This window comes from Talpa europaea (assembly GCF_964194135.1).
Source record: "Talpa europaea genome assembly, chromosome: 12".
NCBI lineage: Eukaryota > Metazoa > Chordata > Mammalia > Eulipotyphla > Talpidae > Talpa > Talpa europaea.
In genome coordinates this window covers 47736603-47762697 of record NC_140079.1, presented here as the reverse complement: position 1 = coordinate 47762697, position 26095 = coordinate 47736603, and the positions used below count along the sequence as shown (strand labels likewise).

The 26095-nt window shown below is 55.1% G+C and overlaps 2 protein-coding genes across 2 annotated transcripts; both read left to right on the top strand.

Annotated features, from left to right (window-relative positions):
- Window positions 1-1020: 1020 nt before the first annotated feature.
- Window positions 1021-5495, top strand: JUND (JunD proto-oncogene, AP-1 transcription factor subunit). Its single transcript, XM_084250992.1, has 2 exons — window positions 1021-2310; window positions 5271-5495. Exon 1 carries the CDS (start codon window positions 1036-1038, stop codon window positions 2071-2073), a length of 1038 nt encoding a protein of 345 aa, XP_084107118.1. The 5' UTR covers window positions 1021-1035; the 3' UTR covers window positions 2074-2310; window positions 5271-5495.
- A 5515-nt stretch (window positions 5496-11010) lies between these two features.
- On the top strand, window positions 11011-21622 carry IQCN (IQ motif containing N; the record flags this gene model as incomplete). The annotated part of the gene is made up of 2 exons (XM_084250034.1): window positions 11011-14610; window positions 20464-21622. 2 exons carry the CDS (start codon window positions 11011-11013, stop codon window positions 21379-21381), a joined length of 4518 nt encoding a protein of 1505 aa, XP_084106160.1. The 3' UTR covers window positions 21382-21622.
- Between the last annotated feature and the right edge of the window lie 4473 nt (window positions 21623-26095).

Genomic DNA, 26095 nt, shown 5'->3' with positions numbered 1-26095 from the left:
AACCCCCTGCGGCTAAATGGTAAACTGGGGGGCGGGAAGGGGGCATGAGTTTAGCACCTTCATGGGGGACCCACAGCAGGCCCTGGCCGACCCAGAGTGCAAACGTAGGAAGGTACCTAGGGACACGGGTGCCTGGGTGGATAAGAGTTCAGCCTTGGCTCCACGAGCAGTTTCCAATCTGTAAAGTTAGGGAAGTCGGGACTCCACACTCTTTAGACCCAACCCAAGAAAAGTATCAGGATCAAAGTGCTTCTAACCAATTCTGGCAGCCCTCTCTCCTCTCCCCAGTCTTGCTAGAGCAAATACAGCACCAGGGGTTGCGAACGGGGTTGGGGGAGGGGGAGACAGAGGTGGGGCACCACTTCCCCAGGCCTTCAGTCCCCAGCCAGCACAAAGCCTAGACAGAGGAGCGCTAAGGGAGTTACCGTCGGCGTAATAAAACCGGAGGCGCCAGGGAATTATTTATCCATCCAAGGCCCCATCCCCCTCCGGTCCCCCGAGGCCGGCACCGCCCCCGCCAGGCTGGGGCCCCACGCGCGGCCACGGGGCGGGGCCTGAAGGCGGGCGGGCGCCTGGTGGCAGGGCTCATCACGCCACCCGAGACGTGCCTTGGCGGGAGGCGGCGCTGGGGGCAGCGGTCGCTCGCTGCACTCCCGGGGCGGGGGTGACCGGGCCCCAGCGTGCGGCCCACCCCCATGACGTCAACCCACAAGGCAGCGCGCTGTTGTGCCGTTTACCGTGCGTCACCGAGGCAACCGCAGCCCGGGGGGGCGTCAGTGGTTTGGCCCCGCCCATTCATGCAAATGACCGACGTCACCTGCGCCCAATGGCGAGCGGGGGCAGTGAGCTCATCGTACCCGGCCGAGGCTATAAAGGGGCGCGCGGACTGCGCCGCGCAGGAGCCGCCGCCAGCGGAGGGCCAGGCGCAGTGGCCGCGGCCGGGGCGGGTGCTGGGCCGAGCGGACGGGGGGGCGCGGGCCCCCCGGGCGGCCGCGGCCACTCCCCCCCGGGCCGGCGCGGCGGGGGAGGCAGAGGATGGAAACACCCTTCTACGGCGATGAGGCGCTGAGCGGCCTGGGCGGCGGCGTCAGTGGCAGTGGTAGCTTCTCGTCCTCGGGTCGCTTGTTCCCCGGGGCGCCCCCGACGGCGGCGGCCACCAGCATGATGAAGAAAGACGCGCTGACGCTGAGCCTGAGCGAGCAGGTGGCGGCGGCGCTCAAACCTGCGGCCGCGCCACCCCCGGCTCCCCTACGCACCGACGGCGCCCCGGGCGCGGCGCCCCCCGACGGCCTGCTCGCCTCCCCTGACCTGGGGCTACTCAAGCTCGCCTCGCCGGAGCTCGAGCGCCTCATCATCCAGTCCAACGGGCTGGTCACCACCACGCCGACCAGCACGCAGTTCCTCTATCCCAAGGTGGCGGCCAGCGAGGAGCAGGAGTTCGCCGAGGGCTTTGTCAAGGCCCTGGAGGACTTGCACAAACAGAACCAGCTGGGTGCGGGCGCGGCCTCCGCCGCCGCCGCCGCCGCCGGGGGACCCTCGGGCACGGCTGCGGGCTCCGCACCCCCGGGAGATCTGGCCCCGGCCGCGGCCACGCCCGAGGCGCCGGTCTACGCGAACCTGAGCAGCTACGCCGGCGGCACTGGGGGCGCCGGGGGCGCCGCGACGGTCGCCTTCGCCGCGGAGCCCGTTCCCTTCCCGCCGCCGCCGCCCCCGGGCGCGCTGGGGCCACCGCGCCTGGCCGCTCTCAAGGACGAGCCGCAGACGGTGCCCGACGTGCCGAGCTTCGGCGAGAGCCCGCCGCTGTCGCCCATCGACATGGACACGCAGGAGCGCATTAAGGCGGAGCGCAAGCGACTACGCAACCGCATCGCAGCCTCTAAGTGCCGAAAGCGCAAGCTGGAGCGCATCTCGCGCCTTGAGGAGAAGGTGAAGACGCTCAAGAGCCAGAACACCGAGCTGGCGTCCACGGCGAGCCTGCTGCGCGAGCAGGTGGCGCAGCTCAAGCAGAAGGTCCTCAGCCACGTCAACAGCGGCTGCCAGCTGCTGCCCCAGCACCAGGTGCCCGCGTACTGAGCCGCGCGCCCGGCGCATGCGCGCCCCCCGCGGGAGAGGCGGGCTCGCGTGGGGGGCGTGGGCGCCCGGGACCCGGAGAGGGCGCGGCTGGGGGGTCGCCCTCCGCTGCCCCCGCCGCCGCCGCCGCGAGGGCGCCAGAACTCGGAGAGGGCGCGGCCCCTGAGGCCCCCTGCGAGGGTGCCCAGGACTCGGAGAAGGCGCCTCGGACTCGACAAGCTGGACCCCCTGCTCCCGGGGGTGAGCGCATGACCCCCGCCCTCGTGCCGCCTCGTCCCCGCGCGGCCGCCCCGTGTTGCACAGACCCGCGCGCCCCGCCGCCCCTTGTGCGCGCCGCCCGAGGGGCTCGGAGGGGCGCCGCCTCGAGCTCTGCGTTTCCTTTTCTTTCCTTTCCTTTTTTTTTTTTTTTTTTTGAAGAGAGAACTGAGTGTTCGATTCCGCCCTATTTATGTTTCTACTCGGGAACAAACGTTGGTTGTGTGTGTGTGTGTTTTCTTGTGTTGGTTTTTTAAAGAAATGGGAAGAAAAAACTCGCCTCCCCTGTCTTCTCTCCCCCCCTACATCCCTCCTCCCGCCCTTTTGTTATGTTTTTGTTGTTTTGCTACGAGTCCACATTCCTATTTGTAATCCTTAGTTCGCCCGGGTTTCTGTTTTGAGTAAAGTCTCGTTACGCCACCCCGGCTCTCGGCCTCCTCCTTCCCCCGCCCGGCTGACGCGCTGGGCGGGGCCGGGCCCGCCGCCCCGCTCCCGGCCCCGCCCCTCCCCCGCGCCCCGCGCCCGGCCCCGCCCCTCCCCGCTGGCCTCGCCCCTCCCCGCCGGCCCCGCCCCTCCCCACCACCCCGCGCCCGGCCCCGCCCCTCCCCCGCCGCCGCGGGGGCCGCTCCGCGCGCCTCTAGCGCCGCCTAGGCGTGCCCGGCCGAGCTTGGGGTCTCCAGCCAGCGCTTGGGACTGACTCGCCTGTGGGCGTCCCTTGTGCCTCCCCTTCGGAGAGGAGGGCCTGGGGTGGAAAGAGGGACAGCCCCAGCTCGAGGGGGGAAGGAACAGGCAGAAAGTTTTTTATGTCTCTGCCTGTAAAACGGGAGAACAACGATAAACTCGCCTGTAAAGTTGTGAGAATTGAGTCTTTTCCAAGCAGTCCTTGGTTTACAGTTGGCGCTCAGTGTTAGCTTTGCTTGTGGTTTGGTGAACGGGGGAACTGAACCTCAAAGAGGAACAAGAAAGGTGGCACAGGTGGCAGCTGATGCAGGCAGTCCAGTTCCATAATTGGGGGTGTAGATGCACCCTACAGGACCTCCCTTTTAGGGTACTGTATCGTCCTGGATATATGAAGTTCTTGAAACACCTCCCCCACCATCCTATTGTATTTTAAGAAAACTAAGGTGTAGACAGGTTGATGGACTGACATCAGGCCATACAGCCATATTTGGACCTTGGGTGTCTCACCTCAGCCTTAATGGCCAGGCTGCTCTCCCTTTGCTGGCCTGACTTTGCTATTGTGTGGGCAAAAGACTGGCTGGCTTTGGCATTATGCCTCACTTGGGACCCCGTGGGACCTTCACATTGGTGGCGAAAGACACAGGACAAGCTGAGCTGCTGTGCATGTATCAAATGCAGCCACCCAGCCCTGCTAGGGAAGGGGGTAAGCTACCTGCTTCACAGAGGAGGAAACAGTATCATAAAGAAGGGAAACCTGGCCCACAGTCCCTTGGCCATTGAGAGGCCTTGCCACCTATATGTTCTCTCTTCCTCCTCATCACGACTGGCTACCCACTTTTCCAGGCTTCAGGGGCTTTTGGGGTTTGGTTTTTAAACATATGACCCTGTTTTCACTTTCAGGTAGACGTTTCAGGTGGGGTCCCAGGAAACAGGGTGGGGAGGCGGGGTGGGGGTGGGTGGGTGTTGGTTTATGAAGAGGTGGGGCTATCTTGACAAATAGGAGGCCAGGAATCATATTTTGGGAACAGGGCTTTGCTTCTTGGATACTTGTCCCACCTTGGGTGTCCATTTGCCACCAAGTCTTGTTTTGGCCTCAACATGTATGTATGAAATAGATGTGTCCACATCTCAGTAACATCACCCAGATCAGAAGTTGGGAACTGCCTGGAGGTGCTTGTGCCACCAACAAGGATAATGCTCAAGGATGCACCATAGAGCCCCCAGTATATAAGAAAGGGGAGACCCAGGAAGCTTTCAAGGTATGCCTGACACCCAATTGAACTGTTTTCACTCTGAACACTTCTGATACCAAATTTGTGGGTTTTTCCCCACATACCAACCTATGCTCTAGCTCTCCAGACACCGGCTGAATGTAGTATTATATAGTTCTGACACTGAGAACTTGGATTTTGCAAAGACCTCACAGGTTAAGGGCTGGGTCCCACCAGACCTCATTTCTGTCACCAGGCCGAGGTTGCCACCTGTGCTTCTCGTTGACTATAAATGGACGGTTCTTAATACTCCTTACTTGGGTTCAATAATTTGCTAACATATTTCATATCTCAGGGAAATGCTTTACTTACTATGACCAGTTTATTATAAAGGATACAACTCAGGAGCAGCCTAATGGAACCAATACCTAGGGCCAGGTATGCAGGAAAGGTGTGGAGATCCGGTGTCCTCTTTGGACACAACTGTTCCAAACTTCCATGTAGCTCCCAACCTGCAAGCGCCCTGAATTCCTGAGCTTTCATTGCTGAGGTGGGATTGGTCAAACAATTAGCTATCGGTGGTTGACTTCATCTCCAGCCTCTCTCCCCTTCCTGGAGGTCTGATAACCCTTGTTGTAGTCTTGCCTAGGTCTTTCTGGAGATTAGCCCTCTTCTGGAAGCTACCTAGGCCCCAGCCTGTGATCATCTCACTAGCATACACAAGACAGCACTTTGAGATTCCAAGAGTTTAGGAGCTGTGTGCTAGGAACCAGTAACAGAGACCAAAGATACATTATTCTATCACACCCCTGCTGAATTGGCAGAACAGGGGCTCTCATTCAGGACTCTGGCCTGCCTCCCAGGGGTTTTGGGATAGGTGGAATCCTATCTTTCCACTAGCAGATGATGCTGAGGAACTTTTTGAAAATCAGAGATCTGACGCCAGTTTGAAGCCTTTCTAGAAAACAACCCTTGACCCCCTGACCCTGAGCAGGTCATATCTGTTTAGTCGCCTTCACACCCAAACTCTTATTTCCTTTCTTTTGGCCTCAGGACCTTTGCGTGGTTGCACTGCCTGGTACACTTCCCTACCCACCCAGCTGAGCTCCACCTCTTATCGTCAGCAACAGACACCCACCTTGGAAGCCTGTCCAGACAAAGGACTTGGTCCTGTCCAACTTCACTGTACTAGGTTCTGCCCAAAGCCACACCCATAAGTTTTTCTCTTTTGCTCTCTTTCTCTCACTTTCTATGTGAATAAAGCCTGTTATTGTTTCTACCCCATGTGTCTGCTTTTGGATCACGTCCTTAAGTGTGTTGGTGAGGACCCGCTAACTGGGACAAATGGCTCCCCTGGATTTGTTCAGGCACAGATCTGGTCTCAGTACAAAGTAGGGGTTCAGAAAATGCCCAAGGAGTAAGATACTGAGGCTGCTTCCAGGCACATGGAAAGGGAGATTTTGGGGTCCCCTCTGAGCTCAGAGTGCCAGCCTTCTGCTAATGATAGACAATATGTAGCCACCATCTGTGTCCTGTTGCTCTCCCTACCCCCCCCCCTCCAGGTTGCCTTCTAGAATCTCCAGCCCCCAGGATCAAGTGGTGATTGGTCAGAACTTGATCCTGAGTCACAAAGTCACCGTGACACCAGGGTCCCAAGGCTGGCAATTCGGGCTGGTGGGTTCAGCTTCAGGGGCAGGTGAGTGGGGATGGTGGAGGGTTTGGGTGTTGGTACACAGGGACCCAATTGTTTTCTCCTGGGCTTCAGTACCTTCAGAGTCCCCTGGAGCCTTCCAAGCCACTCTGAGAGTGTGTCAGCTCTTTAGCCTTTAGAGTAGAGTGCTAGGGGACCACAAAGGCCTGATGATGGGTTTGTCTGTCGGGGAGGCCCATTCTGGAGGGACTATATATCACATCTCCTTGGGAGCCTGGGGACATGGTTTTAGCTCATGTAACATAGGGAAACTGAGGCTCAGGAGTTTACTTAAAATTGCTGAGCCAGCCACTCAGCTATGTGTCCAGGGCCCTGTATTCCTTCTTCCCACAACCTGTAAATCTATTGTTTGTTCACTCTGCTTGAGTTTATTGAAAGGGCTCAACTATGTGGTTGATGAAACCCTGGGATGGAACAATTCAGATTCTGAAATTGCCAGCTCCAACTGACACTTGGGTTGCATCCATCCATCCATCCACCCACCAATCACCCACCCATTTACTTATCCATCTGTCTACCCATCTAATCATCCTCCCACCCATCTATCCATCCTTCCATCCACTGAGCACTTCCTGTGTCTAGTGTTTTAGGCACTGGGGATTCAATGATAAAAGAGATAGATGTCCATGGGCAGCTCATAGTCTCAAGGCAGATAGGAAATGACATAAAGCAGGGGGCCTCCCTGGTGGTGCAGGGGTTAATCTCAGCACTATCAAGCTTTCGGCAGCCATTGCGGCATGAGTTTGATCCCCGGCCAGGAAGCTAACCCACGTGGCATAGCAGACCTCTCCTGTTTTGCCTGCTGCTCCCCTCAGCAGTGTATTTTAGTAGATCCACCTGTTTGCTCCCCACTTTGTCTCTGGTGAATCCTCTTACCCCCTGCACCACTGGCGTGTACTCCAGATCTTGTATGCATAAATAAATAAAAATAAATCTTATAAAAAATGACAAAGTAGTAAGAGACATAGTTGGTGAATTTCTCGGCTTCAGGCAGCTCCTCTATGAAATGGGGATAATGACTACCCATCTCCAGGGGAGCCAGCCTTGGCTCCTTTTGCCGATATGACCCAGTTCCATTGACTCTTGTGAATGGTCCCAGCCCTCCTTGGGTTGTGGCTAGGATACACAGGACCAGACATTTAAGCCATCACACAGGAGAAACCAGAATGTTCATCATGAAGGTGATGTATGGATTTTCAAAACAAATCTAATCCGATCACCTCTGTCTTCAATTGTTTAGCTCATTATATCAATTATTTTTTTAAAAGATTTATTTATGCATATAAGAACCGGGGTACAGGCTAGAGGTGGGGTGGTGTGAGAGGATTCACCAGAGACAAAGTGGGGAATAGAACAGGCAGATTGACTGAACTACACTGCTGAGGGGAGCAGAGGGCGAGTCAGGAGAGGTCTGCTGCACCATGTGGGTATGTCCCTGGCCGGGTGATTGAACTCGTGCTGCAGTGGCTGCAGACAGCTTCATAGCCCTGTGCTCAACCCACTGTGCCACCTGGGAGGCCCTCGAATTCAGTTTTGACTATTGCCTTTTCTTTATTTTTTTTAAAGATTTATTTTTGCATACAGGAACTGGGGTACAGGCCAGAGGTGTGGGGGCTGAGAGGATTCACCAGAGACAGAGTAGGGAACAGAACAAGAGGAATGACTGAAATACACTGCTGAGGGGAGCAGTGGGTGAGTCAGGAGAGGTCTGCTGTGTCATGTGGGTAATTCCCTGGCCGGGGATTGAACTTGTGCTGTAGTGGCTGCGGCTAGCTTCATAGGTTGCGTCTTAACCCCTTGAGCCACCAGGGAGGCCCACTATTGCCTTTTCAACTATATTTGCTTGCATTTCTTTTTAGTGACTGCTTAAGGAATTATATGTCCTTGTCACAATGGGCTTATAATTGCTATTGTTCTGCTTCACCTGAAATGGAAAAAATCTTTCATCTCTATAAGTCCTTTTGATGTTCTATTTGTCAGGGGAACTATATCTACATAGATTATAAATGCCATAAGACAATGTTTAATTTTGCTTACAGCTTTATGTATATATATATATTTATCCCTCTGGGCAATTGAAAACCCCCATATAACTTTTACCTCTAAAACACGTAACTATAATTGTCCTTTGCTGTCCATCAGGGGATTGATTTCAGTAACCCAAGGATACCAAAACTCATAGCTGCTTTAGTCACTTATAGCCAGCTCTTCATATCTGAGTCCCCCACATTCAGAGTCAGCCAAGCACACCCGATGTTGGTTGAATCCATCAATTCGGAATCCACAGATAGAAAAAAAAATCCTCATGTAAATGGACCCACACAGTTCAAACTTGTTTTTTTCCAAGGGTCAACTAGGAACATAATAATCTTTCTTATTTACAGAATTTACTGTCCCCAATATGTTCTTTATTTCTTTCCTAAGATGTGAGTTTCCTTACAGGATAATTTTCCTTTAGCTTATACGCATAAATAAAATTAATCTTTTTTTTTTTTAAAAGGAAGTGGGGTACAGGCCAGAGGTGCAGGGGGTGAGAGGATTCACCAGAGACAGAGTGGGGAACAGAACAGGAGACTGAAATACACTGCTGAGGGGAGCAGCAGGCGAGACAAGAGAGGTCTGCTGTGCCATGTGGGTAGTTCCCTGGCTGGGGATGGAACTCATGCTGCAGTGGCAGCTGATAGCTTCGAAGTGCTGAGACTTAACCCCTTGTGCCACCAGGAAGGCCCACTGGACAACATTTCTAATGACTGGACAGGATAACACTGTATGAATGTTCTGCTGATGCATTTAGGTCACATGCCACAAGCATTTAGGTTATTTCCAGTTTTTACTTTTCTTTTTTTTAAGGATTTATTTATTGGGCCTCCCTGGTGGCACAGGTGGTTGAGCACAGAGCTGTGAAGCTCTCCGTAGCCTCTACAGTGCTGGTTCAATCCCCGCCACTGGCGGAGCAACCCCCATGGCGCAGCAGACCTCTCCTGTCGCGCCCACTGCTCCCCTCAGCAGTGTATTTCAATCAGTCTGCCTGTTGTGCTGCCCGCTCTGTCTCTGGTGAATCCTCTCACCCCCCTGCACCTCTGGCCTGTACCCCGATTCTTGTATAAATAAATAAATCTTAAAAAAATATTTATTTATTTATGCATACAAGAACCGGGGTACAGAAAAGATTCATTTATTTATGCATACAAGAACAGGGGTACAGACCAGAGATGCAGGAGGGTGAGAACATTCATCAGAGACAGAGCGGGGAACAGAACAGGCAGATCGACGGAAATACACTGCTGAGGGGAGCAGCGGGCAAGTCAGGAGAGGTCTGCTGCGCCATGTGGCTCCCTGGTATCTCCCTGGCCAGGGATTGAACTCGTGCTGCAGTGGTTGTGAATAGCTTCATAGGTTGCATCTTAACCCCTTGCACCACCAGGAAGGCCCTCCAGTTTTTACTTTTCTAAACAATAAAGTGATCAACACCCTTGAGCATCCCTCTTTAGGCACATACAACTGACCCCTAGCAGTTACTTTGTTGGTTATTTCTAGTTGTTTGTTTCCATTACATTGGAATGAACTTTTATGCACCCTTAGCTTTGTGAACCTAAAAGTTTAGTTTTGCTTTTTTGAGAATATAGCATTTTTGCCTTTAACGTCTCTTCCTGTGTTGATCTTGAGGACAGAGCCCGTCCAGGGCAGGGTTGCTGTACATTGCATGGGCTGAGAGGGTGAAGCCTGCTTCCTCTTGCAGTCTAGCTTCTGAGGTTACATCTTCTCTTCCTGCTTCTCCTCCAACTCTATGACCCCCACCCCCCACCAAAGTATGGGCAGGGGCACAGGCTGGTCCAGTCAGCTGGGAAGTGCATTCACTTTTTTGTCCATCCATCCATCCATTTCCACCCACCATCAATGCATTCGCTTTTTTATCCATCTATCCACTCATCTATCCATCAGTGTTCACATATTTATCCACTCATTTATCTGTCCATCTACCCATCCATTTACCCGCCTTTTTTTTTTTTTTAAAGATTTATGTATTTATTTACATAAGAACCGGGGTACAGGCCAGATGCGCGGAAGAGTGAGAGGATTCACCAGATACAGAGCGGGGAACAGAACAGGCAGACTGATGAAATACACTGCTGAGGGGAGCAGCGGGCAAGACAGGAGAGGTCTGCCCCACCATGTGGGACCCTCACCAGCTGGCCAGGATCAAATGGGCACTGCTGAGGCTGTGGACTGCTTCACAGTGCTGCGTTCAACTGCCTGCGCCACCAGGGGAGGCCCCATCCATTTACCCTCTTATTCATCCTTCCATCAGTCCATTCACCTATTTATCCATCCATCCATCCATCCATCCATCCATCCATCCATCCATCCATCCATCCATCTATCCATCCATCTCTTTAGTTATTAATCTATTCATCATTTCATTCATCAACTTAATTTACCAATCATCCATTCCTCTACCCAACCTGTCTACCATATATTCATCCATTGATCCATCCACTCAGTATTTAGTCATGCATCCATCTATCCATCCAACTTACAGTCGACTCACCCATTCTTTTATCAGTCAAGCTAGCCACCCACCCAATACCCACACATTCCCACCCTGGAGCCAGGCCTTAACTGAGGTGGGGACACAGAAATGACTCAGACTTGGTTCCTGTCCTCTAGGAATTCACACTGTGGAAAGGCAAATTACCATCACATACACACAGAGACACACACACACAGGAACTTTCCAAGATAGTATTATCAGTGCTGTACTCACAGAATGTCCTAGAAACAGAGTTTGAAGAGTTGCGATGTTTGGGATGTCAGGTGAGAATATACTGTGGGTGCCACTGCTGAAGTGGCCACAGGACTATGAGGGAATTTGGGTGCCAGAGGCCATTTGGGCAGGTGAGGGAGAGAGAGTGTGCCTGCAAAGGAGCGGCAGGAGATTGCTAACTGCCAGGAGAAGATGTAGGTCCCAGGGCAAGTGCCCTACCCATTCTGATACCAACTGTCTGCCAGATTGTGCTTCCTGACTACCCCACTCCCGGCTGCTCCCCACAGGCAAAGCTGACCCTCTTAGGAACCAAGACAATGCAGCAAGCAACACAGCGACCGTTGTCATCCAGTGAGCAGAACTCCTACCAGCCCCAACACACCCCCGATCTCCAAGACAAAGCAGAGACGCTGCAGCCACACCCCCAGCATAAGCCATCGATGAACAAGGAGACCGCTGTACAACAGCCGGCCACAGACAAGACAATGTCTCACCATATCCCACGCCTCCGGACTGTGGTTGAGAGCCAGGCCTTCAAGAACATCCTGGTGGACGAGATGGACATGATGCTGTCCCGGGCAGCCACCCTCATCCAAGCCAGCTGGAGAGGGTATCAGCTTCGGCAGAAGTTGACCTCACAGATGATGGCAGCTAAGTCCATCCAGGAGGCCTGGCGACGCTTCAACACCAGGCGCCTCCTCCGGTCGGGCAGGGCAGTGGGGAAGAAAGTAAGCGTGGAGGAAAAGGACATCCCCTACCACCCTCCGCAGCAAGTGCGCTTCCAGACTCTGGGAGAGGGTAAGTCCCTTCCGGCCCAGCCTGTCATGATAAGCAAGGAGACCCAATTCCCTTCCAATGACACTCTGGCCACTCTGGCCACCCAGGTGACCCCGCCACCGCCCCAGGGTACTCCACAGGTAGGCATGCAAACCCCTTATGCTGCCGGAAGTTCTGGTGTCACCTTCCTGCCACACCAGACCACTGCCATCAGGCTTCCTTGTCCAGAAGCAAAGTGCCTGCTGACAAGAACCATCAGAAGTGCCTGTCTTGCCCACCATGTAGAAGGGGACATGGTGAAGACCAAGCAAATAACTACCAAAACCAACAAGGCAGGAACCTCTGGGCCACCACCATCTGGAAAGTATGTGCAGGCAGTTCATGGACCGCTCAAGACCCACGTGGGATCAGAAGTCAAAACTCTTCCCCAGAAAGACACAGTACCTGTGATAGCCAAGACGCCAGCCCAGTCGAGCCCAGTGCCCACAGTAGCAATTACCAAAACTCCCCTCCAGACATACCCAGTAACCAAGACCCCACCCCCGCCATGCCCAGTGCCCATGATAACAATAACCAAGACCGCTACCCGGCCATGCCCAACCACCCTGGTGGCCAAGGCCCCACCCCAGACATGCCCGACATCCACAGTGACCAAGATCCCATTCCAGTCATGCCTGGTAGCTACAATGACCAAGACCCCACCCCAGACGTGCCCACCAGCCATAATGACCAAGATCCCACCCCACATGTGCCTGCCAGCCACCATGACCAAGACCCCACCCCAGACATGCCCACCAGCCGTAATAACCAAGACTTCATTCCAGACATGTCCACCAGCCACAATGACCAAGATTCCACTCCAGACATGCCTGGCAGCCATGATGAACAGGATCCCAACCCTGCCATGCCCAGTGCCTGAGATGACAATAACCAAGACCGCTCCTCTTATACACCCACCACCCACAATGGCCAAAGTGCCTCTTCAGCCCTGCCCAGTGGCCCCGATGACCAAGACTCCAGCTCAGACACAACCAACAGCCCCAATGACCAACACTCCAATCCAGACTCAGCCAGCAGCCATGGTGACCAAATTCCCACCCCAGATATGCCTATTAGCCTCGATGATTAAACCCCCACCCCAGACACGCCCCACAGCCATGAAGACCAAGACCCCGCCCCAGACATGCCCGGTGACTGGGATGGCCAAGACCCCAGCTCAGACTCGCGTGGCATCCACGTCGGCCAAGACCACAGTGCAGACAGGCAGAGTGGTCACAATAACCAAGACCCCATCTCAGATGCCTCCAGGGCCCTTACTGACCAAGACCCCTCCCCAGACGCGCCTGGCAGCCATGATAACCAAGACCCCAGCCCAGCTGCGTTCAGTGGCCACCATCCTCAGGACCCTATGCTTGCCTCCTCCAGCGGGTGGAAATCTGAAGGCTCCGCCTACAGCAGCAGGTGGAATTCCCAACACCTCATCCCATACTTGTCTGAATGGACCAAAGGCCAAATCTGTGGTGACTGCCAGGCAGGTGGTAGGGATGACCAAAATCTCATCCCACTCATGCCTGACAGAAGGGAAAGCAAAATACTGTCCCGAGCCCCAACTGGGGGCCGGCACCTCCAAGACTCCAGCCAGCGCTCCTTTGGAAGTTGAAAAAACCAAGGCCTTGCCTCAGAAACAAATAAAAACAGTATCTAACACCTGTGTGACAATGCACACGACTAAGGCCTCTCCCTGTGGAAAAGTGACTGAGGGAAGGAAGTTGTCCTCACAGGCACTCCTGAAGACCGATGTTGTGAAGGTCCAATCCCAGGTGTTTGTACCTGTAGAAACAGCTGTGATCCTGCCCCAGGAACCAATGACCACATGTCCAGCCAAGAGCCAGCCCCAGGCACAGCTGGCCACATATCCAACCACAACCTTATCTCAGACACATCCACTTGCTGAACTGACCAAGGTCCTGTCCCAGGGACATCCATCAACCAAGCTGGCCACTGCCCTGGCCCAGTCACCTCTGGGAGCATGTCTATCCAAGGTGCAGTCTCAGGGAGACATGCCCCCCAAGTTGGCCAAGGCCCCATCCCTGGCTCACCTGGGCACATGTCTGACCAAGGCACAGTCCCAGGCACATTTGGTCACAGGAGTGATGAAGGTCCAGTCCCAAGCATATCTGCCCATCCAACTGACCAAGGCACAGTCCCAGGCCCAGCTGGTCACAGAAACAGCCAAGTGCCTTTATGCAGCCCATCAGCCTGCTGAGCTGAGCAGCAAGACCCAGTCTCAGCCTCTTTTGGCTGGATTGAATGCCTCCACCCAGCCCTGCCAGCCGGTTGGCTGTGCTCTGCCCCAAGCCAAGTTGGATGATAGACTGACCCAGCTCCCAGTCAACAGCTACACTCAGGCCAAGACCACCCAGGACCCATGCCAAGGGGGCCCTGAGACCCAGAGCATGCTGGTGCCACTGCTGGCATCCGCTGGACACCCCACCTGCAATGTGGAATCTTGGGGCGACAGTGGGAAGGTCCGGGCCCAGTCCTCCACAGCCAGCCCGGCCACGCCCTGTCAGGAGGAACTAGCGGCCTCCCAACTTGCCTCTCTGTGTGCTGAGCTGGCGGCTGTGCTGGGCTCCCATGAGGACCTCCGCACCCTGCTGGCCAAAGCCCTGTCTCAGGGGGAAGTGCGGACGGTCCTGAACCAGGCTTTGTCTAAGGAAGTCCTGACAACCACCATGACCAAGGCCCTGCCCCAGGGCATGCTGGGTACGGCACTGGTGAAAGCACTCTCCTGGGGTGAACTGGGCATTGCCCTGTCCCGTGCTTTGTCCAGGGGTGAGCTGCGGGCCGAACTTACCAAGGCTATGCAAGGAAAACTGGCCGAAGTGCTCAGCAAAGCCCTGACGGAGGAGGAGCGTGCGACCCTGAGCCAGGCCCTGTGTCAGGGCGAGCTGGGAGCTGTCCTGGGCCAGTCTTTGTCTCAGGCAGCCCTGAGGACTGGAGTCATACTCCCCAAGGCCGCCTCAAAATTGGGAAGTGGAATGACTATGATGCCGACCCCGGTGGAGGTGGACTACAGGGGGAGCCAGTCAGCCCCATGGGGGCCCACCCTGTGTCCTGTGAGACCACAGCCCAGCAAGGTTAGGGTTCCTGAAGATGGGGTCTGGGAGGGTTGTATCCAAGGCTGTCCCACTGGGTTCTTGGCGGAGATGGGGGATGGGGTCATGCTTATGGGGTCATCCTGCTGGTCAGTGGTCTCTGTGTGTGCCTCCTCCCTTGGTAGAGTAATTGCTACCGTCCATCAGTGTCCCCTGAGCACAACCTTGGGCCCCACTTTGTCATGGGGGCCAAGGTCCTGCAAGTACGCCACCTCAAACCTGTCTCTGAACCCCAAGGCCAATGAGAAAAATGCGTACCTTCTCCTTGGGGCCAGCAAATTGGCAAGAGACTCGGCACCCAAATTGCCCAAATCACCACACCCACAGCCTCCTCCCAGTCTATGGCAGCCTCTCATTGCCAATGGGGCGGGCCCAAGTACCAGCCAGCCATCAGTGGCTAGTGGCCCGGGACCAAGGTCCCACAAACCACACATGGTCAGCAGGGTGGCCCCACATTCATGGGTGTCATCTGGGGCAAGTCTGGGGACCCCAGGCAAACTTCCTGCCACTTCAGGCAATGGGAGTCCTGCCCATACCCACCAGTGTGCCGCGGGCTATGTGGGGGCTGCTTGCTGGTGTCGGCCCTCTAATGTGTGTCGAACCTTAGTGGTCAAAGGTCCAGAACAACAATCACCCATGGTCCCTGAGGGGACCGTGCAGAGTACCCAGCCCCCAAATCATAAATGGGCTCATGTGGGCACTAGGGAGATAAACAATAAGGTGACCCCAAGTCCACCATTGTCTGTGAAGAAGAGAAAAATGCCCCTAACCCAACCACAGGCCTCCGCGGCCTGTGACAAAAGTCCCAGTGTCTCCATGGCTTCTGACCAGCACTGTGCCCTGAAGAGTCAGCTAGACCCCAGCCTGTTCACAGCCTCGGCGGGCAGCAGGTTAGCACCCGCCCTTCCCTGGGCAGCTCTACCCAGGAAAGGGAGGACTCGGACGAGGACTTCCATTCCAGGCACAAAATGCCCACAGGACCACATGCCTGGCCACATACTCAGTGAACTCACAGTCAGTTTGTCACAGGGTTCAGACTGTGACGTGACCGGTAGCTTCTCCCAGGGCTCCGTAGCCCAAGGCCCAAATGTGAGCAGCTCCCAGAGCTCAGCGTGGAGCTGCAGCTCACTCAGCCCTTCCGCCATGTCTGTGGCTGGCCTGACTGCAGTCGCCCAGGGAGAGGAGGGGTCCTGGGAGGCCAGCCTGGGCAGGAACCTGCAGCTAGAAAGTCCTCTCACTTCAGAGGCCCTAGGAAGGGTGCAGGGGCCTGGGGAAGTGAAAGTGGCTGAGAGAGGGGCCCATAGGCCTCTGATCCCCACTCTCCACCACCAGTCCGCTTCAGCCTCAGAAACGATCCCTATTCTGAACTGCAATTCAGTACCCAGTTGTGTGACCTTCAGTGTCCACTGGGGCTCAGCTGATCAGGACGACATAAATATAGGCTCAGATCAATGTTCTGTGGGCTGGAATAAGAGCTCTCCCCAGGGCCCCTGTAAGACAGGGCTGAGGAGAAGTTTGTCTTTGGGTGATTTGGTCCTTACCAAACATCAGCACTCCTCTGTGGCCAGTAGATTGACCTCAAAACTATACCAGCCAGTGACTGGTAAGGTGGGCCCCACCTTAAACCAACCTTATATGGCCATTGAGGTGACCCCAAGTCTATCCTATCCCTCTATATCCGGTAAGGAGATCCCCTGTCTAGGCCACTCTTCAAAGGCTACTCAGGTAGCCTTCAGCGTAAGCCAGATATCAGGGGTCAGTGGGGTGCCCCCTAGTGGAAATCAGGCAGAAAGTACCAGTGAGGTTGGCTCAGGCCCTGCCCAGCCATCTGTGACCAGTGGGGTGAATCCCACCCTAGCCCAACCATCTAAGGCCAGTGAGTCAGCCCCCTACCTATCCCAATCATCTGTGATCAGTGGGTTGAACCCCAGCTCAGCTCAGTCATCTGTGATTGACAGGGTGACACCCAGTGTAGCCCAGGCATCTGTGAGTGGTGGGGTGGCTCCCAGTCTAACTCAGGCATCTGTGATTGGTGGGGTGGCCCCCAGTCTAACCCAGACATCTGTGAGTGATAGGGTGACCCCCAGTGTAGCCCAAGCATCTGTGAGTGGTGGGGTAGCCTCCAGCTCAGTCGAGTTATCTGTGACTGGTGGGGTGACCCCGAGTCTATCCCAGCCATCTGAGAGTGGTGAGGTAGCTTCCAGCTTAGCCCAACCATCTGTGACTAGTGCAGTGGCCCCTAGTCTAGCTCAGCCATCTATGATTAGTGTGGTGGCCCCCAACCTAGCCCAGCCATCTGTGACTGGTGAGATGCCCCCTAGCCTAACCCAGCCATTTATGACTATTGGAGTGGTTCCCCATCTAGTTCAGCCATCTATGACTGATGGGGTGGCCCTCAGCCTAACCTTGCCAACTATGACTGGTGGTGTGGGTGGCCTAGGCCACCCATCCATGGTCAGTGGAGTGATGCCTAATCTTGTCCAGCCATCTGTGACTGGTAGGGTATTCCCCAGCCTAGTCCAATCATCTATGACCAGTGGGGTGGCTCCTAGCCTAGAATACCCAGCCCTGGTCTGTGGGGTGACACACAGCCTGGCCAAGCCACCTGTGGCCAGTAGGGGGTCCCCAAGGCTGATCCATCCATCAGTAACCACTAGGCGGACCTCCAGGACATCCCAGCCTTCTACTGTCAGTGGCATGGGCCGTGTTCTCAGACAGCCAAGAGTGGCCCCTCAGGTGGGCTCAAATCTGTCATCAAGTATCAGTTCGGTGACCTGGCGCCAGCATCATCCGTCCTTTCTGGTTGAAGTCAGTTCTAGTAGGCCATATCCTTCTGCAACTAGAAGCACGGCCCAGGGTCCGAGCCAGCCCTCCGTGAACACTGGGGTGGACACATGTAAAAGTCCTCTGATGCTCAGTGGGGTCACCTCCAACCTCCAGGCTCCTGAGTTCAACGAGCTGTCCCTGAGGTTTCATCAGCCACTTGATGTGGGGAGACATGTACCCATAGCTGAACACTCTGCAATCACTATTTCAGTACCAAATATCTATCCGGCCTCTGTGGCCAGTGGGGAGTCTGGTCTAGGCCAGGAATCTGGTGTATCCCAAGGAATTCAGTTCAGAGGCTTGGCTGCCAGCATGTCCCATGGTGCCACAACAGCTGGCGTGCTCCCAAATATGTCTCAGGGGACCTTGACGGCTGGCATGGTAAGGAATGTGTGCCAGAGAAATGTGGTGACTGGTATGGGCCAATCTGAGGTGGCAGGTGACATAGTTCCCATCACATCGCAGGCCTCTGCGGCAGGTGTTCCTTTGATTCCTGAACAAATCTCAGAGATGTGTCCCAGGTTCCCTTGGGCGTCAGTGCCCGATGGAATCAGTATGAGTTCATCCAGTTTTCCTCTGGCTGGTGTGTGTCCCAACATGTCTCAGGTCAGTGGTGATCTCCCAGTCCATGTGGACCAACAGCATCCTCCTGTGTCCACCACTGTCACAGCCAATTACCAACAAACCAATGCTGTCAGCCAGGAGTCTGTGTTGGGCAAAGTCAGAGATCTTGTGTCAGGTTCTGCAGCCAGTAAGAGGACCATGGCCATGGACCCAGGCACTGTGGCCAGCGGCATGGCCCCCAGCCTTAGTCCAAAGTCTGTGATCAGGAACATGGGCAAAAGTGCTCCTCCCGGGTCAAGGGTCAGTGCTGTGGCCCCAGGCCTTCCACCAGATTATACAGTCAACAGTGAGGTTGCCCAGTGCCTTCCCCGAGGGTATGCCCAGTGCCTTCATCCCGGGTCTATGGTTAGTGGCATAGGTCAGGGACTGCTCCCAGGATCTGTGATTGGTGGCATAAACCAGTGTCTTCCTCCAGGGTCTGTGACTGGTGGTATTAGCCAGTGCTCTCCTCCAGGGCCTGTAGTCAGTGGCATTGGCCAGTACCTCCCCCCAGGGTCTGTGATCAATGGCATTGGCCAGGGCCTCCCCCCAGGGTCTGGGATCAGTGGCATTGTCCAGTGCTTTCCCCCAGGGTCTGTGAGGAGTGGCGTTGGCCAAGGCCTTCCCCCAGAATCTGTGGTTGGTGGGACAGCTCAGCTCATTCACCCAGGTGCTGCAGTGAGTGGCACGGCCAAGACCCTGCCTCCAGCTCCTGTGGTGAGTGGGCTGGGTCAGAGAGTCCCTTCTAACTTGATGGCCTCTACTATGCTCCCAGCATCTATGACTGGGGAGGTGAATCAGGGCCTGGATGTGGGGCCCATGGCCCCTGCAAGCAGAAGCATGAACCAGAGCCCTCCCCAGGGGTCCATGCTGATTGGCATCACTCCACGCCCTTACCTTGGAGCTCTGGCTGGGGAAGGAACTGCAAGCCCCATCAGGGCATCCCATAATATGGGCCTGGCACAAGCTCATCCCCAAACCTTGGAGGCTAGTGTCACAGCCAAGGATGTGAACCAAGAGTCCATGGTTCTGCAGAGAGCTGAGCAGTTGAACCAAATACTAGGGATAATGCCATTTGAAACCACAGATGGTCAGATAATGGTGAAGCCAGATGACCAGGAGGAGGGTTTGTCCCAAGAATGTGGATGCAGTGTGGGGTCTGATAAGCCTGTGATCCTTGAGGGAACCCCATGGATGTACCTTAACCCCATGGTGACTGACCTTGACTCTAGCCCTGAACTCTTGGCTGAGGATGGCGCTCTTCCCATAGGCCACAGGCCCCTGCTGCAGGAGGTAGTCCCTAGGCAAGCCAAGTCTATGGCCAGTGGACTGGCCCCTGGCCCCCCGCAACACTCAAGTTTTGTCAAGAACTCCATGGCTGGCAGTGTCGCCATAACTCTGCAGCATGAGTCAGCAACCATTTGCGGAGTCCCCAGCTCCCACTCTGTGGCTGTTAGTAGGGTCCCTAGTGCGCAGAGGGCATCTGTCAAGGACACTGGGGACTCCTTGGTTCGTCAGGAGGCACCTGTGGGTCCAGTTATGTCCCAAAGCCCCTCAGCTCATCAGCAGGCATCAGGGGTCCCCATTGTGTCTCAGAGCCCATCGGGGCACCAGAAGGTGCTGGTGGGCCCTGCGATGTCCATGGCTCCTGCGGTTTCCCAGCACCCCTCAGCTCATCAGCAGGTACCAGTGGCCCCTGTGGCTCACCAGAGTCCCGCAGTGCTCCGACAGGTGTCAGTGGCACACATTGAGCCCTGGAGTGGTTCCCATGGAATGGTGGGTTCTCCTGTGCTCTCTCGGCCATCCAAGTTAGCCCATGGCCGTTCTGTGGCACCTAGTATGCACACAAAATCTGTGATCGGGATGAGGACCCCGAGCCCTTCCCAGAGGCTAGGGACCACCGACTTGGCCTCACAAATGCCTCCGTATCCATCCAGGGCTAGCGGGGCAGCAGCGGGCAGGCTCCAGACAGAAACCATCCCCAGTGCCCTCCAGAAGCCAGTGTCTGGGGGCCTGACTCCCAGGAGACACGAGTCCGTTCGCCCTTGGAAATCCTATAAATCCATACATAGTGGCCTCGTTCCAGAAATCCTAGACAGTTCTGTGGCTAAGACTGTGCCCTCCCATTCAGGGAGGGAGAGTGCCTCCAGGTCCCCATTGGTTGGTTCCAAATGCTTCACAGGGGCACCGCCAGGCTTAATGCCAATCATCCACACTGAGGGGAAAGCACGTGGCCCGGCTACCTCTAAGCTGCATGGGGGGGTTCGGAAGGTGTCTCTGGGCTATGCGTCCACACCAAATGGTTCCCGGCGGTCCCTTTTAAGACAGGAGTCACTGCTGGAGTCTTTGGACTCCAAGGTTTCTGCGGCCCATCCCAAGGCATCCCTGACTCCTGCTGTACTCCAGGGCCCCGTGGATGCTGGCATGGCTGGTGGTCAAGCACGGAACTCCACTGCCCCCACTGTAGCAGTTGGGCCCATGAGCGGCACTGTGGCCCCTGGTGGCGCGTGGGAGCCACCCAGGGGGATTGTGCCGTGGGGCACCACGGGCAGCGAGGCAGCGGTGGATCCCAGACAGTCCGATCAGCTCATGGCATCGGTGCAGGCTGTGGAAAAGATAATCATTCAAGCCGTGATCACCATCCAGGCGTGTGCACGCGGCTACCTGGTGCGCCGAACCATCAAAGTGTGGCACCAGTGGGCTGTCATCATCCAGGCTGCCTGGCGGGGCTACTGCGTGCGGCGGGACCTGCTCCGGCTCACCAAAGCTGCCACGATCATCCAGGCCGCGTGGCGAGGCTTCCACTTCCGCCACAGTCAGGCCTGCCAGATGCTACACCCGAGCATGTGGGTGGAGACGGGCAGTGGGACCAGGACTATGTCCGATCACCGCTGCTTCCAGTCTTGCCAGCCACACATCTGTACCCTGTGTCAGTCACTGACTTCTGGACTGGGAAGCACACCCAGCGTGGTGATGCTTGTGGGTTCCAGCCCCCGCACCTGCCATAAGTGTGGCCAGACCCTGCCCACTCGGGTGGTACATGGCATGGGCCAGGGAGGTTCAGGCCTGGCGTTGGGCCACAGCAGGCGCCTCATCCCCCAGACCTCTCAGCACCCCCATTGCCAGAACAAGGCGGCCATCGCCATCCAGGCTGCTTGGAGGGGCTTCTTGGTGCGCCGCCAGCTGAGGCAACAGCAGCAGGCAGCCAAGATGCTCCAAGCGACCTGGCGCGGACACCGGACCAGGTCCTCCCTCAGCACGGATGCGCTCTTGGGGTCAGCATCATGGGACAACCCACAGCACATGCAGTGGCCTGGTGTCTAGGACTCCGACTGCCAAGTGGGGGGACACCAGAGGAGAGGGTGTGTGGTTCTCTGAGTCTAATGAATAAAGCCCTCCCACAGCCTGGCTTTTGATCACCTGTGCTCATGGGACATCTTGGGTGTAGTAGGGGGAAAGTTGGGGGAGTCGGGATCACCCTGCATAGGAGGGTCCCCAAAGCTTCCAACTATACAATTAGCACCGGATCTGTGACAAGGATGGGGAACCGAAGTCCTTCCCAGAGATCAGGGGCCATCAGCGTGGCCTTACCGTGCTACTGTGTCCGTCCGTGATTATCAGGGTGGCATTTGTGGGTGGCAGATGGGAGCCAGGGTTTGGGAACTCAGTCCAAATGACCACCATGAGTCCCCTGAGCCTAGAAAACCCTAGAGGTACATGCATGGCTGTGCCCTTCAGGAAATGCTAGGGCGTTCCAGCCACATCCTGATTTGGAATGCTGGACCCATTCCAAGGGGCCCAGTCTCAGGGAGAGAAAGGAGCTGGGGGTGGTGGGGGGCAGGCTAGGACATGGGTCTCCTCATACTGTTCTAAGCACCACTCCCCCAGGAAAAGGCTGCTCCTCCTCCCGGAAGCAGGGGTGGGGGAGTGGGAAGATCATCTGGGGCACCCCCACCTTTCCACCCGCCCTTCTGGTCATGAGCCTGTTAGTCCTGTGACCCCAGTGTGACCTGAACTGTTGGGAGGCCCCATTTAAAACCTCAAGTTTCTCAGTCCAGCCCCCAAAGGGAAAAGGGTTAGGCCCTCAGGACCATGGTGGCGGTGGGGGGGGGAAGGGCTTACTTCTTGGTCATGAAGCATTTATGGCTCCCAGGAGAATTTCCTGGTGCCTGACTTAATTCCCATCTGCAGCCCTATGAGATGATTCCCAGGCAGAGAAAAACTGGATGTCTTACATGCAGCTCCCCTCCTGCCTCATCATTGCTCTCTGACCCACATCCTCTCCCCAAACCTGTAATAGAGCAGAGGCCACCACACCTAAGACACTTGCAGGCAAGGGCTTCACTTGTAAGGGGGCATATTACCCCCACTTCATAGCTCAAGAAGCTAAGAGGCAAGTGGAGTCCCCCAGCCTGTCATACTGGGATTAGAACCGGTTGATTTGGCTCTTAGACGTGGTATCCAAAATCCTTCAGTCTCCCTAAATTAGAAGGAGCCATGCAAAAGGGGCTGGACATCTCAAGGTCAAACACCCTTCCCCTCATCATCAGCTCCCAGCACCTTCATGGTAGTTTTCTTTCCGGTGGTTAGGAACTTTCCATTGTCCTTGACGAGGACAGATTCATCTGACCATTTCTTTCTTTCTTGCTTTCTCTCTGTCTCTGTCTCTCTCTCTCTCTTTCAAATATTTATTTATGCATACAAGAACTGGGGTACAGGCCAGAGGTGTGGGGGGTGAGAGAATTCACCAGAGATAGAGTGGGGAACAGAACAGGCAGACTGACTGAACACACTGCTGAGGGGAGCAGCGGGCAAGTCAGGAGAGGTCTGCTGCGCCATGTGGGTAGCTCCCTGGCCAGGGATTGAACTCATGCTGCAGTGGCTGCAGATAGCGTCATAGGTTGTGCCTTAAACCCTTGTGCCACCAGGGAGGCGCCATCTGATCATTTTTACTTCCAGTCATAGCTTCTCAAGTTTGGTGTAATCTTCCATCAACACTCCAGCTCGCTGAATTCAGGGGCAAGCTCTAGGACACCCACAGTCCCTCAAGTTCAAGGGCAACCCCCACCATTCAGCTCAGTGCCGAGTTCAGGGATGATATCTATCCCAAACCAAAGACAATCACAGACCCCAGCTCTGGCTCCCACACTTTAAACGTTACTGCAAGCCCCATACCAATTCCAGTGGGGGCAGACCACAGCTCTCACCCCACAAACTCTGAATTCAGGGGAAGACTAAACAACTTCCCATAGTCCCTCAAATTAAGGGTCAACCGCCACCACACACCCCAGCTTTGTCTCCCCCAGTTCAAAGTTCACCTCCACCCCCTACTCCAGCCCTGTGGATTCCATCTGCTCAAGTCCCACCTTCCTAAGTTCCAGAGCAGAGCCCTCTTCCATGCCCTCCACCACCTCTGGGACCTTGATGTCCTCTAGCCCCAGTGAGTATTCGGAAGGTTGGGAGGGTGATGGGAAAGAAGTTGGGGATACTAGGTGCAGTTCTGGGGTCCGCCACCAGAGAGAGCCACAGACCTGAGAATATGGACAGGACTCTCCTCCCCCTACCCCCAGCCTTTAGAGCTGAAGTTCTTCAGACTTTCTTCATTGCATGCACATTTTTTAAAAAAGATTTATTTTATTTATTTATGCATACAAGAACTGGAGTGCAAGCCAGAGGTGTCAGTCTCTGCAAGCCAGAGACTAAGTGGGGAGCAGAACAGGCAGATGGACTGATATACACTGCTGAGGAGTAGCAGGCGAGAAAGGAGAGGTCTGCTGCACCATGTGGGTAGCTCCCTGGCTGGGGATCGAACTCATGCTGCAGTGGCTGGTGATAGCTTCATCGTGCTGAGACTTAGCCCCTTGTGCCACCAGGGAGGGCCCGCATGCACATTTATTGAATGCCCTGGGTATGTCATGTTCTATGGGTTACTACTGTGTTGAGAAACAGATTATAAGTAAGTTGTATATTTGTTTATAAAAGAACAAATTAGAGTAGGATAAGCCATCAGAGTGTAAATGCAAATGGTTTGAAAATTTTTAAGAGTCATCAGCAGAGGGGAAGTAGGAGCCACGCAGGGATCTTGGGGGAGAGCAGCTCAGGTAGCAGGCAAAGCCCCTGAGGTCAGACTGTGCCTAGTATTTTGGAGGAACAATGAGGTGGCTGGAGGGGATCAGTGGGATATTATTTTGAGTGTGTGTGTTGAGGGGGTATCATAAAGGATAGGGAGTTTGCAGGGTGACAACACAGGGCTTCAGGGACTAAACAGAGGTCAAGCATTTTGGATGGGGTGGGATCAAGTAAAATTATTATTCAGAATAATATGTGGTCTCCAAATTGTTCAAGTGTAGTGAACTTTTGCTTAAAGTCATAAGCTACGAACCATCATTACACAGTATTAGATTGGGCTTGCTCTGTCGGAGGGTCACTGCATTTGGAACCAGAGGTCCAGATGAAATTTTTCTCACTTTGCAAGAACTCCCAAGAATTGGCAGCACAAGCACAATGCACTTAATGAATTCCTTATGGACAAATATAGTCAAAATCAAGAAGATAAAAATATGCTTTATAAAGATTAGCTGACATTAGAGGGAAACCAGCAAATCTGCCCAGGAAGGGACATAAAAGGCTCTGGGCCTTGGTAGGTGGCTCAGCGTGGATGGGATGCCATCCAGGGCTGACTCAGGTTACTTCCCCTCAACTCCAGGCAACATTGGGGTGCCTGAGTTTGCAGGAATCTGGGTATGGACTGGGGAGGTCACCCTCCTAAGTGGGGCCAATCCTGCCAGAGCCTACTATGCCTGACTGTTTCAATGTCTGTATTTCTCTTCCATAAGCAAGAGGTCACTATTTGCCTGTCACTCACTGTAGTGATCACTGCTGGGGTGACAGAGAAGGCTTTGGATGGGGCTGGGGTGTTTGAGAGGGGAAAGCTGTGGGAGTAAAGTCCCTCTGTTCTTCTGAGGCCTCCTGTGTTACAGAGCTGGAGCCCTGGGATTACAGTGAGGACATTATCCCACCACAATCTTGTGGGGGCTGATGGTAGGGGAAGCTGAACAGACAATAGCCAACACCATTTCAGATGGTTCTGAGGTTCATGGAGACAGTTTGGGACCGTGACCTGGTCCAGGCTGGTGTGTCCAGGTTTGCTAGGAGGTCAGGGAGGCCTTTCTTGGATTTTGAGCAGAGACATGAAGGGTGAGAAGGGACCACCCTGGGGAGAGCTGGGGGGGACAGAGCTAGTGCAAAGGCCCTGTAGCAGGAAGGAATTGGGTGCTTAGAAGCCAATGATGAGGTGTGTTGGATTGGGGGAGGAAAGAGTGGAGGACTCGGGTCACAGGAAGGAGTGTGGGTTTTAATCCAAAACCTTGGTGGGGAGTTGAAGAGGTTTTACAATCTGCAAGTGCCAGAATTTGGTTGGTCTTTAAATTTTTAGGAGGGCTGGTCAAGGGAAGAAGCCTTTCCAGGAGGCAAGATTTGGACAGAGGGAAGCGCTAGCAAAGAGAGAGTGACCACGCTCACCCTGCCCATTGTGCAAACAGTGTTGGAGGGGCAGCCTGCACTGGTGGTCAGTGGGCTCGTCCTGCCCACCCTAGGACCATCCGGGCTTCTCTAGCTAAGGGGACCAGAGAGGCTCTGGGCTGGGCTTTGGCCTGGTGCCTTCACCGGGACTGGGACTGGACTTGCCCTGCTGTGAAATGGGTGGTTGGAGAGGCCCAGTCAAGGTCACCTGGCTCTTTGGGATGAAGTCTGCCCAAGGGAGGGTCATGCTCTGATGATTCTTGGGGGCAGAGAGGACGGCGGAGCCTCCCAGGCAGGCGGCAGTTCTGGTGAAACATTAACTTGCAGTGGCTCGGGAGGCAGCGGTGCCAACCAAGCCCCTTCCCCCGGCCAATCCCTTGCATCTCCTCCTGGGGACCCAGGGCCCCTCTACAGCTTCAGACCCACTGTTTACAGGGGAAGTATTGACCAGAGAGCGTCTTAGATCTGCTTTGGGATGGCATAGCCTGGTTGGTAGCTAACCTGGAGACTCCAGGGA